This window comes from Anomalospiza imberbis, chromosome 9 (assembly GCF_031753505.1).
Source record: "Anomalospiza imberbis isolate Cuckoo-Finch-1a 21T00152 chromosome 9, ASM3175350v1, whole genome shotgun sequence".
Lineage (NCBI taxonomy): Eukaryota > Metazoa > Chordata > Aves > Passeriformes > Viduidae > Anomalospiza > Anomalospiza imberbis.
Window position 1 is genome coordinate 29656371 of NC_089689.1, and position 12508 is coordinate 29668878.

Here is a 12508-nt window from a genome sequence, read left to right on the forward strand (position 1 = left end):
CTTGGATGGCAGGAGAGGGTCAGATGAATTATGGTGAAATGGTTTGGATTGGAAGGGACCTTAAAGTTCATCCCGTTCCACCTCTGCCAGGGGACACCTTCCACTAGCCCAGGGTGCTCCAGCCTGGCCTTGGACACTTCCAGGGATCCAGAGGCAGCCACAGCTGCTCTGGGAAAACCATGCCAGGGCCTCACCCCCCTCACAGGGAAGAATTTCTCCTTTGATGGGCTTTGGAAGGTGAGAGACACAATAAAAATACAACTGGGCTTCTCTGCAGCCCTTCCACACCAGGCAAGGGCAGCATTGGAGGAGTTTGGTGCATGCCAGGGGAGGGATGCTCATCATTTTGTGTGCCTCAGCAGCAATCCACGGTTTTGGGGGAGTTTATTTTCAGTTCCAAAGCTGCTTTATCTGTGAGAAGCATCTGCCAGAGCTCCCAATGGCTTCAAACCCATCCTTTTTAAATCTCATCTCATCTGAGGTGAGCTCTTGAATAGTTTATGCTTCAGATGCTAAATGTACGGATTTGAGGACTAACCTAGGGTGAATTTAGGAGATGAATTTGTTTTAGTGTTTCTGCAGTAGCTCCTGGAGGAAGGTGGAGAACAACTAGAGGAGTCAGCAGCTCCAACTTGTGCTGGTACTTACAGACAAGTTGCAGCCACACTTTTTCACTGACTTACGATTTCTGTTGATACTTCAAAATCCTTCTCCAGCCTTTGGAAGCCTGCCCTAGATCCTCACTCCTTTATTTGCCTCTCCTGTACTCCTCAGGACCTTTAAAACCTGCTGTTCGCTGTGCTGTTTGCCAGCCAGCCCATGCCAGGGCTGTTTCTCTCCCTGTGAGGCTGGAGATGGCTGAGGGAACATTATCAGGAATTACAGAAATGGCTGCGGTTCAGAAATGTTACGTTGGGCAATTAACTGCGGTTCTCCGGTCCCAGGCTATTAGTGGGGCTTTATTAAACCCAGATTGTGCAGAGAGCCCAGGAATCCAAGAGCTGGCTGGAGCTCTGCTTCCCAGGGAGGGTGTTAGGATGGCAGGGCAGAAACTTTCCTGGGATGGAGCTTGCAGAAATGGTCCTGGGGAGCTGAGGAGCCATCGGACACCCCTGAGAGACTTTGGACCCTGCCATCTGTCCTGCAGGGCTGGGATCTCTGCCCTTTTAACCCCATCCACAGGTTTCCTAAATAATTGGATCCATGGGAGTGTCAGAACAGCTGTATTTTCATGGAATCATGGAATATTCAGGTTGGAAAAGGCCTTTAAGATCACCAAGTCCAACTAGCACCATGTTCACCACTAAGCCACGTCCCCAAGTGCCACTTCCACGTGTTTGTTGAACATTTCCAGGCATGGTGACTCCACCACTGCCCTGAGCAGCCTGTTTAAATGCTTTACAGCTCTTCCCACAACATCTTTTGCCCTGATACCCAATCTAAACCTCCCCTGTTGCAACTTGAGGCCGTTCCCTCTCATCCTGTCCCTTGCTCCCTGAGAGAAGCACAGTTTCACACCTGCACATTAGAACTTAATTGAAAAAATACACGTGGAAGAAAAAAAATAAATCTGTGGGCAGGGCCTCGGTGCCAAATGTTCGTCCCAAATGGCTCCTGGGACCAGGTGAGGACAGGGAGGCTTTGTTCAAAGTGCTGTGCAAACACAGGGTAAGTTGTGTGCTAAACAGATTAAAAACAAAGGCAAGAGATACTGCTCTCCACAAACCATAATGAAGGGAGGAGCTGGGCAAGCCAAGATTACAGGAATAATTAGGGAAGTGGCTTACTTAGGCAGGTTGAGTGGCTGAGCTGGTTTGGAACATGCTGGAGGGTTTTTTCACACTTTTAGGAAGGTTTCTTGCTGGAATGAACTGCAGATGGACTTGAGAGTGATGGAGCACAAGCAGCACAGCACCAATTTGGGGATGGAAGTGTCCAAGGCCAGGCTGGAACTGGATGAACTCCAAGGTCCCTTCCAACCCAAATAATTGTGTGATTCCAAGGTCACTGATTGATTCTGGCTTTTCTTGACCTCCTGGTTTGGCTCTGAGAGTTCAGGAGCCAGATGCAGTCAGGATTTCTCATTCCTTGGCCACCCTGCTGGGACAGCCAGCAGCTGATGGTGGCTCTGGGCACTAACAGCCACTGTTAGGTTGGAACCTCTGACATGGAGATGAGAGCCTGCCTGAGGATTCCCTTCCCCATCCCCAACCCATCTCCCTCCCTGCCTTTAAAGGATTTAATGACGTGGTGAATACAGGGAATGAGGAATGGGCCTCTTCCTGAGGGATGCCAGTGAAATAGCCCTTGACAGGAGGCAGTGCTCAGGAGTGGGTTAGGAGAGATTCATCTTTGTAATCGTAATTTTATTTGATTTTTCAGTCATGAGCCCTATATCAGATTGGAGGTAATCTTCAGTAGCCTTAGCCATGGAAATACTGAGCGAGAATAAAGTCTCCTTTCCCTGATATGATCCTTATTCCTCATCTCTGCAGCTGATGCTTACAAAATCATGGACAACACACTATCTGCTCAGCCTGTGAGTCTCTCAGAATGGCTTGGAGACAGGATCACAGAATCCTGGAATGGTTTGGGTTGGAAGAGACCTTAAATCTCATCCAGTGCCACCCTGCCATGGGCAGGGACACCTTCCACTATCCCAGGCTGCTCCAAACCCTGTCCAGCCTGGCCTTGGACACTTCCAGGGATCCAGGGGCAGCCACAGCTGCTCTGGGTAACAGGATTTGCACTTCTGAATGATTCCTTTCATATATTCCTAGAGTTGGTGGATTCTGGCATGAGCAGAGGCAGGTCAGCATCAAAAATGAACAACTGGAGTGCTGAGACATTTTTCCTGTGTTTCCATTAGGAAAAAGAAAAGAAAAAAGAGCAGCAGTGTTTTTTTTCTGTGCTAAATGAAGCCAAAGAGATGTTGAAACAGCAGAGGGAACCCTCCCATCCACCTCCTTTGTGTCTCATCCAGAGAGAAGCAGGAGCTTTCTCCAAAATGACATTCCCTGCTCTGGAGTCCTTCATTCCCCTTCTTTTCTCTCCAACCCCAGATTATTTCCTGACGCTGGACGAACCCATGAACAACATCACCACCACCCTGGGCCAGACTGCAGAGCTGCACTGCAAGGTGTCTGGGAACCCCCCTCCCACGGTCAGGTGGCTGAAGAACGACGCTCCCGTGGTGCAGGAGCCCCGCAGGATCTCCTTCCGAGCCACCCCCTACGGCTCCCGCCTGCGGATCCGCAACCTGGACACCACCGACACCGGCTACTTCCAGTGCGTGGCCACCAACGGCAGGAGGACTGTTTCCACCACTGGCGTGCTCTTTGTCAAGTTTGGTGAGTTTTCTCCTCTTAAACTGTCCCAGCTCTTGCTTAGGAGAAGGTGTTTATCCAGGGGAGAGCGGTGCGCTGGTGTGGTGGCCTCGTGGAATTGCTGAGGCTGGAAAAGCCAGGTTTGTTAAACTTATTAAACTCAGGTTACGCAGAGAGCCCAGGAATCCATGAGCTGACTCAAAATGGGATTCCCAGGGAGGGTGTTAGGATGGCAGGGCAGAAACTTTCCTGGGATGGAGCTTGCAGAAATGGTCCTGGGGAGCTGAGGAGCCATCGGACACCCCTGAGAGAGACTTGGACCCTGCTGTCTGTCCTGCAGGGCTGGGATCTCTGCCCTTTTAACCCCATCCACAGGTTTCCTAAATAATTGGATCTGTGGGAATGTAGGAACAGCTGTATTTTCATGGAATCATGGAATATTCAGGTTGGAAAAGACCTCCAAGATCATCGAGTCCAACCAGCACCCAGCAGCACTATCATGTTCACCATTAAACCATGTCCCAGGTGCCACATCCCTGTTTTTTGAACAGTTGTAGGGATGGTGACTGCCTTGACTGTGACTGTTCCAACACTTTTGGAGGATAAATTTTCCCAGTATCCAATCTAAACCTCCCCTGGAACAGCTTGAAGCTGTTTCCTCTTGTCCTGTCCCTCTTCCATGGGAGCAGAGCCCGACCCCCCCGGCTGTCCCCTCCTGTCAGGAGCTGTGCAGAGCCACAAGGGCCCCCTGAGCCTCCTTTTCTCCAGGCTGAGCCCCCATTAATGGGGTACCTGGGTAGATGCAGACCAGAGGAGAAAAACTCCTTTATTCTGAGCGACCTCTGTGTCTGGTGAGTGAGAAACTTCAGCTGGCACTGCAGGCTGAGGGGCTGAGATGAGACACATATATACCTGTCAGGGAAAATAAGCACTCATTCTCCCAAGTTTATATTGAGATAACTGCCTTCAAAGCTGGTCTTACCACTCAGAAGGTTCCAAACAAGAAACAGGTTTTGTGTGTCTTCTCCCCCTCCTCCTCCACGGTCAGGGGGAAATAATTCACCGAGATGAAGATGTTTGCACACAGTCCTGGTTAATCCTCTTTGGAGCTGGACAAATAACACGCAAGGAATGATGGATATTATGAGTTTCATCGTCTTTTTTCATAAATCTCCCATGTTTTCTGATTTCTGATAAGAAATTAATCATTAGGTGTTCTCCTAGGGCAGTTTCAAGAGGAGGGTGAGTTGCTCACCTGTTTATTGTCCTCGTGTCATGTTCTGCAGCCAATACAGGCTTGTCTTTGGTGCTGAGGGACTGCCACTCCTCTGTTCAACTCCATAAACCACAGCCAACACCACAGACTGGTGCTTTTATCTTTTAAAAGGTTTTCAAAAGCTTCCTGCTTGCTACCTCGCCGTAACTCATCCTGCTGTTTTTCTTCTGTCACTTTTCCAGGTCCCCCGCCAACAGCAAGCCCAGGATCCTCGTAAGTCCTTTCATGTCTCTTCTGTGCCTTCATTAATCTTGCATTTCAGCAGTCAGAAGTTCATTTGTCATTTGGTGTGACAGGAGCACTTTTCCATTCTGCTTTTTAAGTCAGATGGGATGGTAATTTATTGTGACTGAGTTATCTGTCTCGCAGTGATGTTTTCATGTTATCGTTTCAACTCCTATTTCTTACCCCAGACTTCTTAATTTCCAATATTATTACCTTTAGATCCTCTGGTGCCTTCAGTCTGTGAAGTGATTTCAGTGCACCTACAGGTACTTCATCCATGTCACAGCCCAGTCTGGAAAATATTTATCACTACAAGCAGATTTTACTACCCAGGGGCTTCTTGCTGATTTTAAGGGTCATAAACTGTGTCTGTCTCTCTGTACCTGTATTAATAAACTGTCTGAAAAGATTTTTTAAAGATTTTTTTAAAGATGGAGTAGGTGGGTGGGAGCAGGGGCTGTTTGTACCACAGCTCCCTGGGTCCTGGAGCTCAGGTTTGGCTCCTGCTGCAGGCTCTGAGCACTCCCCACGCTGTATTTTGGCAGTGAAGCTTGTGTCTCGGGCACTTTTTGAGAATATTCACTTCTATCTCTAATTTCAAAATACCTGCTCAAACCTGCTCACCCTTTCAGTGCCTTATTGTTCTCAAGGGTGATCTCTGGCCGTCCTGAGGTTTGGAATCAGTTTTGTGGTGCTTATTCACATCTCACATTGTGGAAAAATACTGAAAATCCACCTCTCCTGGTGAGGGGAGGGAAACACAGAAGCAACTAAACCAGAAAATTCATCTATTAATGCAATGAACGCAATGACAAGGGATGCAAAAACCTGGGGAGGTGAAAGTTCCTGGCTCCTTATGGAAGATCTCCCATGAATTATTGCAGAGGATAGAAACGAGGAGAAGCATCTGACCACAAAAGGATGTTGTAGGATGCCCTCTAATGGAACAGCCTAAAATGTGGTTTTATCTCCCCTCGTGAAGGTGCCTGCTGTGGAATCCTGGGGTTGGCTTCGGAAGGGGAGCTCTTGGCTGGCATTGCAGCTCCGGCTGGTGATTCTGTGGGGTTCTGGGGAGGGAAGTTTCCTGCTGCTGGGGGATTTGGGGGCTGTTGGGCTCTGCAGCAGTTTGGAGACTTAATGAATGAGGTGAGAGAATGGGGATTTTGCGCTGCTCCCACCTAGTTTGGGGTTTCTGAAATCTGTGGGGTTAAACAACGCGTCCTTGGTGGTCAGAACCCACGTGGGAGCAGTGTGAGCACAGAGAGCTGGGCTGGAATTTCACTGTCTGGGCCACTCAGGATTGCCTCACTTTTTAAAACAAAATACACTTGGGAATCTTTTTTCCTGTTTTTTTTCTTTCTGGCAAGGGGTTTGGTGTTTTTTTTGCTCCCCTTCCAAAAAGAGCCCCACAGCTTAACCAGCTAAAATACACACAAAGGATGTGAAAAGGTGAAAAGAAAGGAAGATGTTCTATTTAATAGCTGATTTTGTAGTTGTAATAATTACGATTTTGTAACCAAAAAAGAAATTCAATCACACTTCAGTTGCATGTTGTGAAATGCAGGAGGGAAATTACCTGGAATTCTGGTTCTTTGTGTTTGCTGCTCCTTCCATGCAAAGAATATCCTGGGACTGCATTGTGTGACTCTCGCGTAGCCTTCTCCCTGTGCAAGTTGAAAAGTGAATTTGTAGCTATGAAATTAATTTTTCTGGGTTTTTTTCCTGTGCAAACCAAGCCCATCTCTGGCAGTTTTCAAGCTGCAGGGTGAGAGATGAAGTACCTGGCTGTGCCCCCTCATCATCCTCCCTCTGGGGAAACACTTTCCTTGGGAATAGTCTGGAAGCTGGGTCAGGAAATTCAGGAAAAACCCTGATGGCAAGTTCCTGGGCCTGCTGTTCCCATGTCTTTGTCAGTCACCCATGAGTGCAAGGTGCTGTTCATTTACAGATTTCATTTGAGGATCCCGTTTTTAAAAATATCCACACACTCAGCCCTTTTCCCTCCATCATTTGTAGGTGCAGGAAAACCAGATGGGCCAAGTGTGAATGGGAATGGCAGATGATGATTTCTGTGAAAGGGGTGGATAACACAGTAATTCCTGTGGGTCATTGTTGCTGCTTTCCCTGAGCTGTCTCAGAGCCAAAAGTCTGATTTGGGGATCAGTCTGAAGCAAAGTGCAGCTGGGGTGGGCAGCACTGCCTGCCCTGAACATCCTTCCTTTAACTCTGCCCAAGCTGTAAAACCCTTGGGATCACATTCCATGATCCTGCTCTGCTGCTCTGACTTAGCTGGGAGAGGCTTCTTTTGTTAAAAAAAAAAAAAAACCAACAAGCCCTACTTGTGCTTTAGAAAGACGTAATTATTGTTATTATTTAATAATACAAAATATAACGTAGAAGTAATTTAAAATATAACATAAAAGTAATTTAAGATATAATACAAAAATGATATAATAGGAAAATATTATATAAAATTTTTAGAACAAATATAATATAAATTATTAAAATATTAGAAAATATAAAATATTTATAATTAAATAAATTATAAAAGATAAGAATAATTTAAGATAATAGAAAAATCTTTAAATCTTATGTAAATATATAATATTAAATATAATAGAAGAATATATCATAATATAATTTAATATTATATTAAATAAATATAAATATAATAATATATATCATAATTTTTAACATAAATTTTAAAATAATAAATGCAAATATAATAGAATAATTATATACATAATATTATATTCTTATACCTTTGGGTGCTGCAGATGCAGGGGCAGCTCAGGGGCCGTGGGGAGGCTCTGGATGCCCATGTCCCACACCTGGACGTGTCCCCAGGAGGCAGCTCCAGGCTCTCCAGCTGCTGGAATCTTTTCCACAGCGTGGGTGGCGTCAAGGGCACCTCCACAGCAGCCTGGGAGCGGCAGAGAGGTCAGGGAGCTCTGGCTGCAGAAGGCCACCCTCAGCTGACGTAGCTCCTTCTTTCAGCCGTGAATTTCTGAATTCAAACACAAGTTGGGGTGACGGGGTGACTTTGGGGAGCTCAAAGCAGCGTTTTGGTGGCTCTCTGGTGTATTTGTGCAGTGTTCTGGGGCTGTGTACAGTGCACACAAATTTGTCACGGAATCCCGGAGGGTTTGGGTTGGAAGGGACCTCAGATATCCCCTAATTCCAACCCCCTGCTGCGGACACCTTCCTCCAAAGCAGGAATTTGCACTGTAGCCATTGCTTCTCAAAATTTCCCCCAAATCTCAGACTTTTAACGTTCTTTTTGAAGTTCCTGTGCTCCACGTCCCTTTGAAAGTCACTTTTTATCCATCATGCACGGCAAGGTTGGTCCCTGAAGGACACAGATATGTGTCTTCACCTCAGGGGTGGCTACAGAGATCAGAACCAGAAGAGAACGAGGTCAGAGCGCAGCAGAGCCCTGGAGATGAGAGGATTTAACGTAACTACAGAGATCCTTTGGCCTGGGAAATGGTTCTGTGCCCAGCCTTTCTGTTCTTTTTGTCTCGTTCTCCATTGTTCCCCTTACCCTGAGCCTTGGCTTTGTGCTTATCCCAACCTTTACCCACTGCAGGAGAAATCCTGGGCACAAATCACTGAAATTAGAGGTGGTGGAGCAAGAACTTCCACAAGAGCTGCAGTGAGACAGAAAAGGAAAATGCCAGTTTACATGGGCCGGTGTAAAAATGAGCTGGAAAAACCCTGCCGGAGTGGAATCCGGGGGGAAGAGTGCAGGAAAATGCTCTATATTTATTATTTATTGTGTTGTGAGCATGTTCTGAGGAGGTTCAACCTGGATGTGCGTGGCAGGGATGTATTCCCAAGTGGAATGTGTACATGCTGGTGCCAATATTCCTCTGGAACAGTCCTTTTGTTCTTCATGGAGCCCCTTCTATATATAAATATCCTAAATATGGCACTGTTTTGTTCTTTATTTAAGCACTGGGAACGAGGAGAGGGAAAAAGAGGAGACAAGAGGGCTGTAATTTTAAGGAGCATCTGATTCATAAAATGAAATGGGGTTTGTGATTCCCAGAAATAAATAGCTCACAAGGCTTGAGAAACCACAAACCCCCCTGGATTTTCCCATCTTTTTCAATGATTGAGATTTTTTTTTCCTTAAATTTTTATTTTTTTTTTTTTACTTCCAGCTAAACACATCTGGGTTTTTTAGTAAAACAGATCTTTTGTACAGTGGCTCCGTGTGCCAGCAACAAGAAAATGTGTAACTGGCCAGCATCCAGGTGAGGCTTGGCCAACTGCGTGTGTGATTGTGGATTTCAAAGAGGAACACAGAGACTTTCCTCTTTTGGCCACAGAAGGTAAAATTTAGAGAAGGAAAAATGCCAATCAAGAGGCCAGAACAGATTCACTGCTCCAGCAGCATCCTGGGAGTGATGTCCCTGCGCTCTGGCTGCCAGGTTTGACTCCTGGAATCCTGGAATTCCAGCCTGTCCCACATTTTGTGGCTGGCACAGAAACTCCCTCCTGCTGTTCAGTGATGGAAATTCTGAATGAGGACTGGACACAATTCCCAGGTGTTTTGCTGAGGGATCTTTCACAGTCCCACTGTGTGCTGCTGCAGCAGCTCGTTCCTACAGCCCTGTGGGGTCTGAGACACAGCCCTGGAGTGGGATATTCCACGCAGAGGCCAATATAAATATATTCTGGCGGAGAAGAAGCCCCACTTGGTGCGAGGTTGGAGCCTGAGTGGCTGATGCCGACACAAACCATGTTCATCCTGCTGCACGACTTCATCCCAGAGAAAATAACCCTCAGTTTGCCAGGGGCTCAGGCAGGTTATCTGCGATGGGAATGTTCCTGGGGAGAGCTGGCCTTGTCCTCTCCACGGGCTCTTTGATCTGCTGCACACTTATCTCTCCTGCCACTGATGCCTCAGGTTTGGCTTTTATATTTTCACATTCTGTGCTGCTTTAGTGTGTGGCTCTGGGCTGCACATCAGGGGATGGTGAGCTCTCTGCACAGAGCAGGGAGACAAAACAATTCCTGCTCCAGCTGGGCACCAAGGACAAAGGATCCAAACCTCAGGCCCAGGAGCACCAACAACGTGGGCTGGAGAGAGAAAAACAAGCAGGATGGGACTGCACGGGCTAAAGCTGGAATGGGACAATGAACTGCAATGTGCCCATGGAGCAGAGCTGATCCCAGGGAGAGCCCCCGGGAGCGCTCGTGCATTTTGGGACCATTTGGGTTCCTCTTGGGTGCAGCCCTGGCTGGGCTCTGGTGCTGCCCAGGGTGGATCCATGGAGGAGATCCTTTTGATCAATCCCTGCTTTATTCTGTGACTCTGCCCAGCCTCTGCTCTGGGGCAGCCTCACAAGGCATCAGCACTTTCTCACCTTTCCCCTGGATTGTTCTGCTCTGGCACTGGGGACACTGAAATGGCTTCTGAGGGTGCTCAGGTTTTTGGGAGTCGTGCTCTTGGTTTTTCCTGAGCGAGCAAAAAGAACTGAAAACCTCTGGGTAAATGTAATACAGAATTTGGGAAGCCACGGTCGTGTCTTGTATGAAGTGAATTGGCTCCAGAGCCTATCCCAGGGTGTTTTATCACCTCAGGGTACTTAGGTAGCTAAATATACATCTTATCTGGGAACCCCAGGCTCCTTTGCCTCTCTACCTCCCCTTATCTCCCAGACATGTGGGAAGCTGAGCCAAAGTAAGAATTAAGGTGTGTTAGAGGGGCCTGAACTGGAGCTGGTGCAGCTGGAGGGCCACTGGGCACCTGGTCTGGGGGGGATCAGCCCAAACTATTGCAGGAGTGGCCTGGGACAGGAAAGAGAATGGAATCACAGGGTGGGCTGGGGTGGAGAGGACCTTAAATCCCACCCAGTGTCACCCCTGCCACGTCAGGGACACCTCCCTCTGTCCCAGGAGCTCCCAGCCCCAGTGTCCAGCCTGGCCTTGGGCACTGCCAGGGATCCAGGGGCAGCCACAGCTGCTCTGGGAATTCCATCCCAGCCCCTGCCCACCCTCCCAGCCAGGAATTCCTTCCCAAAATCCAACTGCTTCTGTCTGCTGTGGCCCTGCATCACCCACCGATCTTCGTGTGAGCAGTGCTGCAAACAGCCAGGTTCTTTGCCATGGAGAGCATTAAATTGTATTTTGTTACGCTGTGGCAAACCTACAGAAAAGAACCTGGCCTGGAGTTTGGGGCAAGATTGACCTTAGAAAGTGCTTTTGACTTTTGGAAGGGTGTCTGATAAGTATTTCTGCAGATTCCAGCTGAAGTGCTCCCTTATCTGTGGGCAGTGCAAACAGAAACCCCTCCTGCCCACACGTGGCACGGGGGAAAGGCCCAGGAGACAGAGCTGCGTTATCTGAAAACAAATTAATTACTGAGGTGTCAATATTTTTTTAAGCAGGGAGTGAAGTGCATTAGAACTTGGGCATGGGGAGCACAAAGGGGAGACAGTGTGCCGTTGAAAGCTGCCTTGGTTTGGTTCTGTGCGGGGTCACCCATAGGGAATGAATGTGTGGGGTGGAGGTGGCCCTCGCGGAACGCTCCAGCCAGGGTTTGAGGGCTTCGGGGTTTGGATTTCCATCAGACTCCCACACAGTCAGCGTTCCCTGGCCTGGCACGTGGGATCTGTGGGGACTGGGGGAGCTGAGAGTGAGGATAACACTGAAAGAGGCATTTGTGCTGTCATTCTGTCTTTATTGCCTTTATTTATACATCAGTCACTGTATTTATATCCATATTTATATATGTATATCAAGACCTTCTTGCCTTTTTTAACCCTGGATCCAGGAAATTCTCAAATCCCTCCCAGGGTCCTGGTTATTTATTGGACTCAGTGATTTTTCCCAACCTTTATGAATCTGTGATTCCAAGGGGACTGATAAGTAAGGCACAGATGTAGGATAAACTTTCCTTTCTCTAATTGGATATCTCCGCTATCAGTCTTTCCACAACACTAAAGAAATCCTGTGATGACATAATTTGACCCTGAGTTACAGCCTCTCTGCCTGTTTTCCTGATTGATTTAAAAAGGAGAAAAGTGAGGATCATTTTGAAGTTTTTGACAACAGAAAGGCAAAAAAAAAAAAATAAAATCAGGAAAGGCTGGAAAGTTGCATTACTTCTGCTGCTCATTTCCTCCAGGCCGTTGTGTTCATGGAGATATTCTTCGGCTGTTGTAAAAAATAATAAATATCTTTAAGCCCAGTTGGCAGTCTGGGTCTAACTAATAATAAACCCAGTCCTGTGAGTTAAACCCAACAGCCCAGCCTGCCAAATATTGTTCCCATTTGTTGGAACCCTGGTTACTGAGAATTTTAGACTTTCTGTATAACACTAACACTGCATTTAGCCTAAAACGTTAAAGAAAGCTTCCAAAATTGAATAATAAAACTAACATTAGAAGTGTGTAGTTTAAATAGAAGTGTATAGCATCACATAGTAGAAAACTTAAAGTTTTAAAATATAATAATATATGCAAAACAAAATGAAAGTTTTAGAACAGAAGCTAATCCTTCTTCTCTACAAGTTTAAGTAATATTGTATAATTTAATAAAAAAGTCCACATTACAAACCACAAGTAATTAGTTATTAAGTTAAAAATAAAAATAATTTAAGTATAATTTCTTAATTTAACAGTTTACCCTTTAAAAGCCTTATAAAAAAAGAAACACAGCTCCATTTTTT

General features: G+C 46.7%; 1 protein-coding gene and 1 long non-coding RNA gene across 3 annotated transcripts in view; one reads left to right on the forward strand and one right to left on the reverse strand.

Moving 5' to 3' along the window:
• Positions 1-12508, forward strand: part of ROR1 (receptor tyrosine kinase like orphan receptor 1) — a 156642-nt gene that overhangs the window by 116178 nt on the left and 27956 nt on the right. For both annotated transcript variants that reach the window (XM_068198993.1, XM_068198994.1), the window contains 2 exons: positions 3063-3350; positions 4785-4815. In XM_068198993.1, the coding sequence (XP_068055094.1) occupies positions 3063-3350; positions 4785-4815 (319 nt within the window). The remainder of the gene's footprint in view (positions 1-3062; positions 3351-4784; positions 4816-12508) is intronic.
• Positions 1-12508, reverse strand: part of LOC137478891 (uncharacterized) — a 369499-nt gene that overhangs the window by 433 nt on the left and 356558 nt on the right. The gene's annotated exons all lie outside the window — the stretch shown is intronic.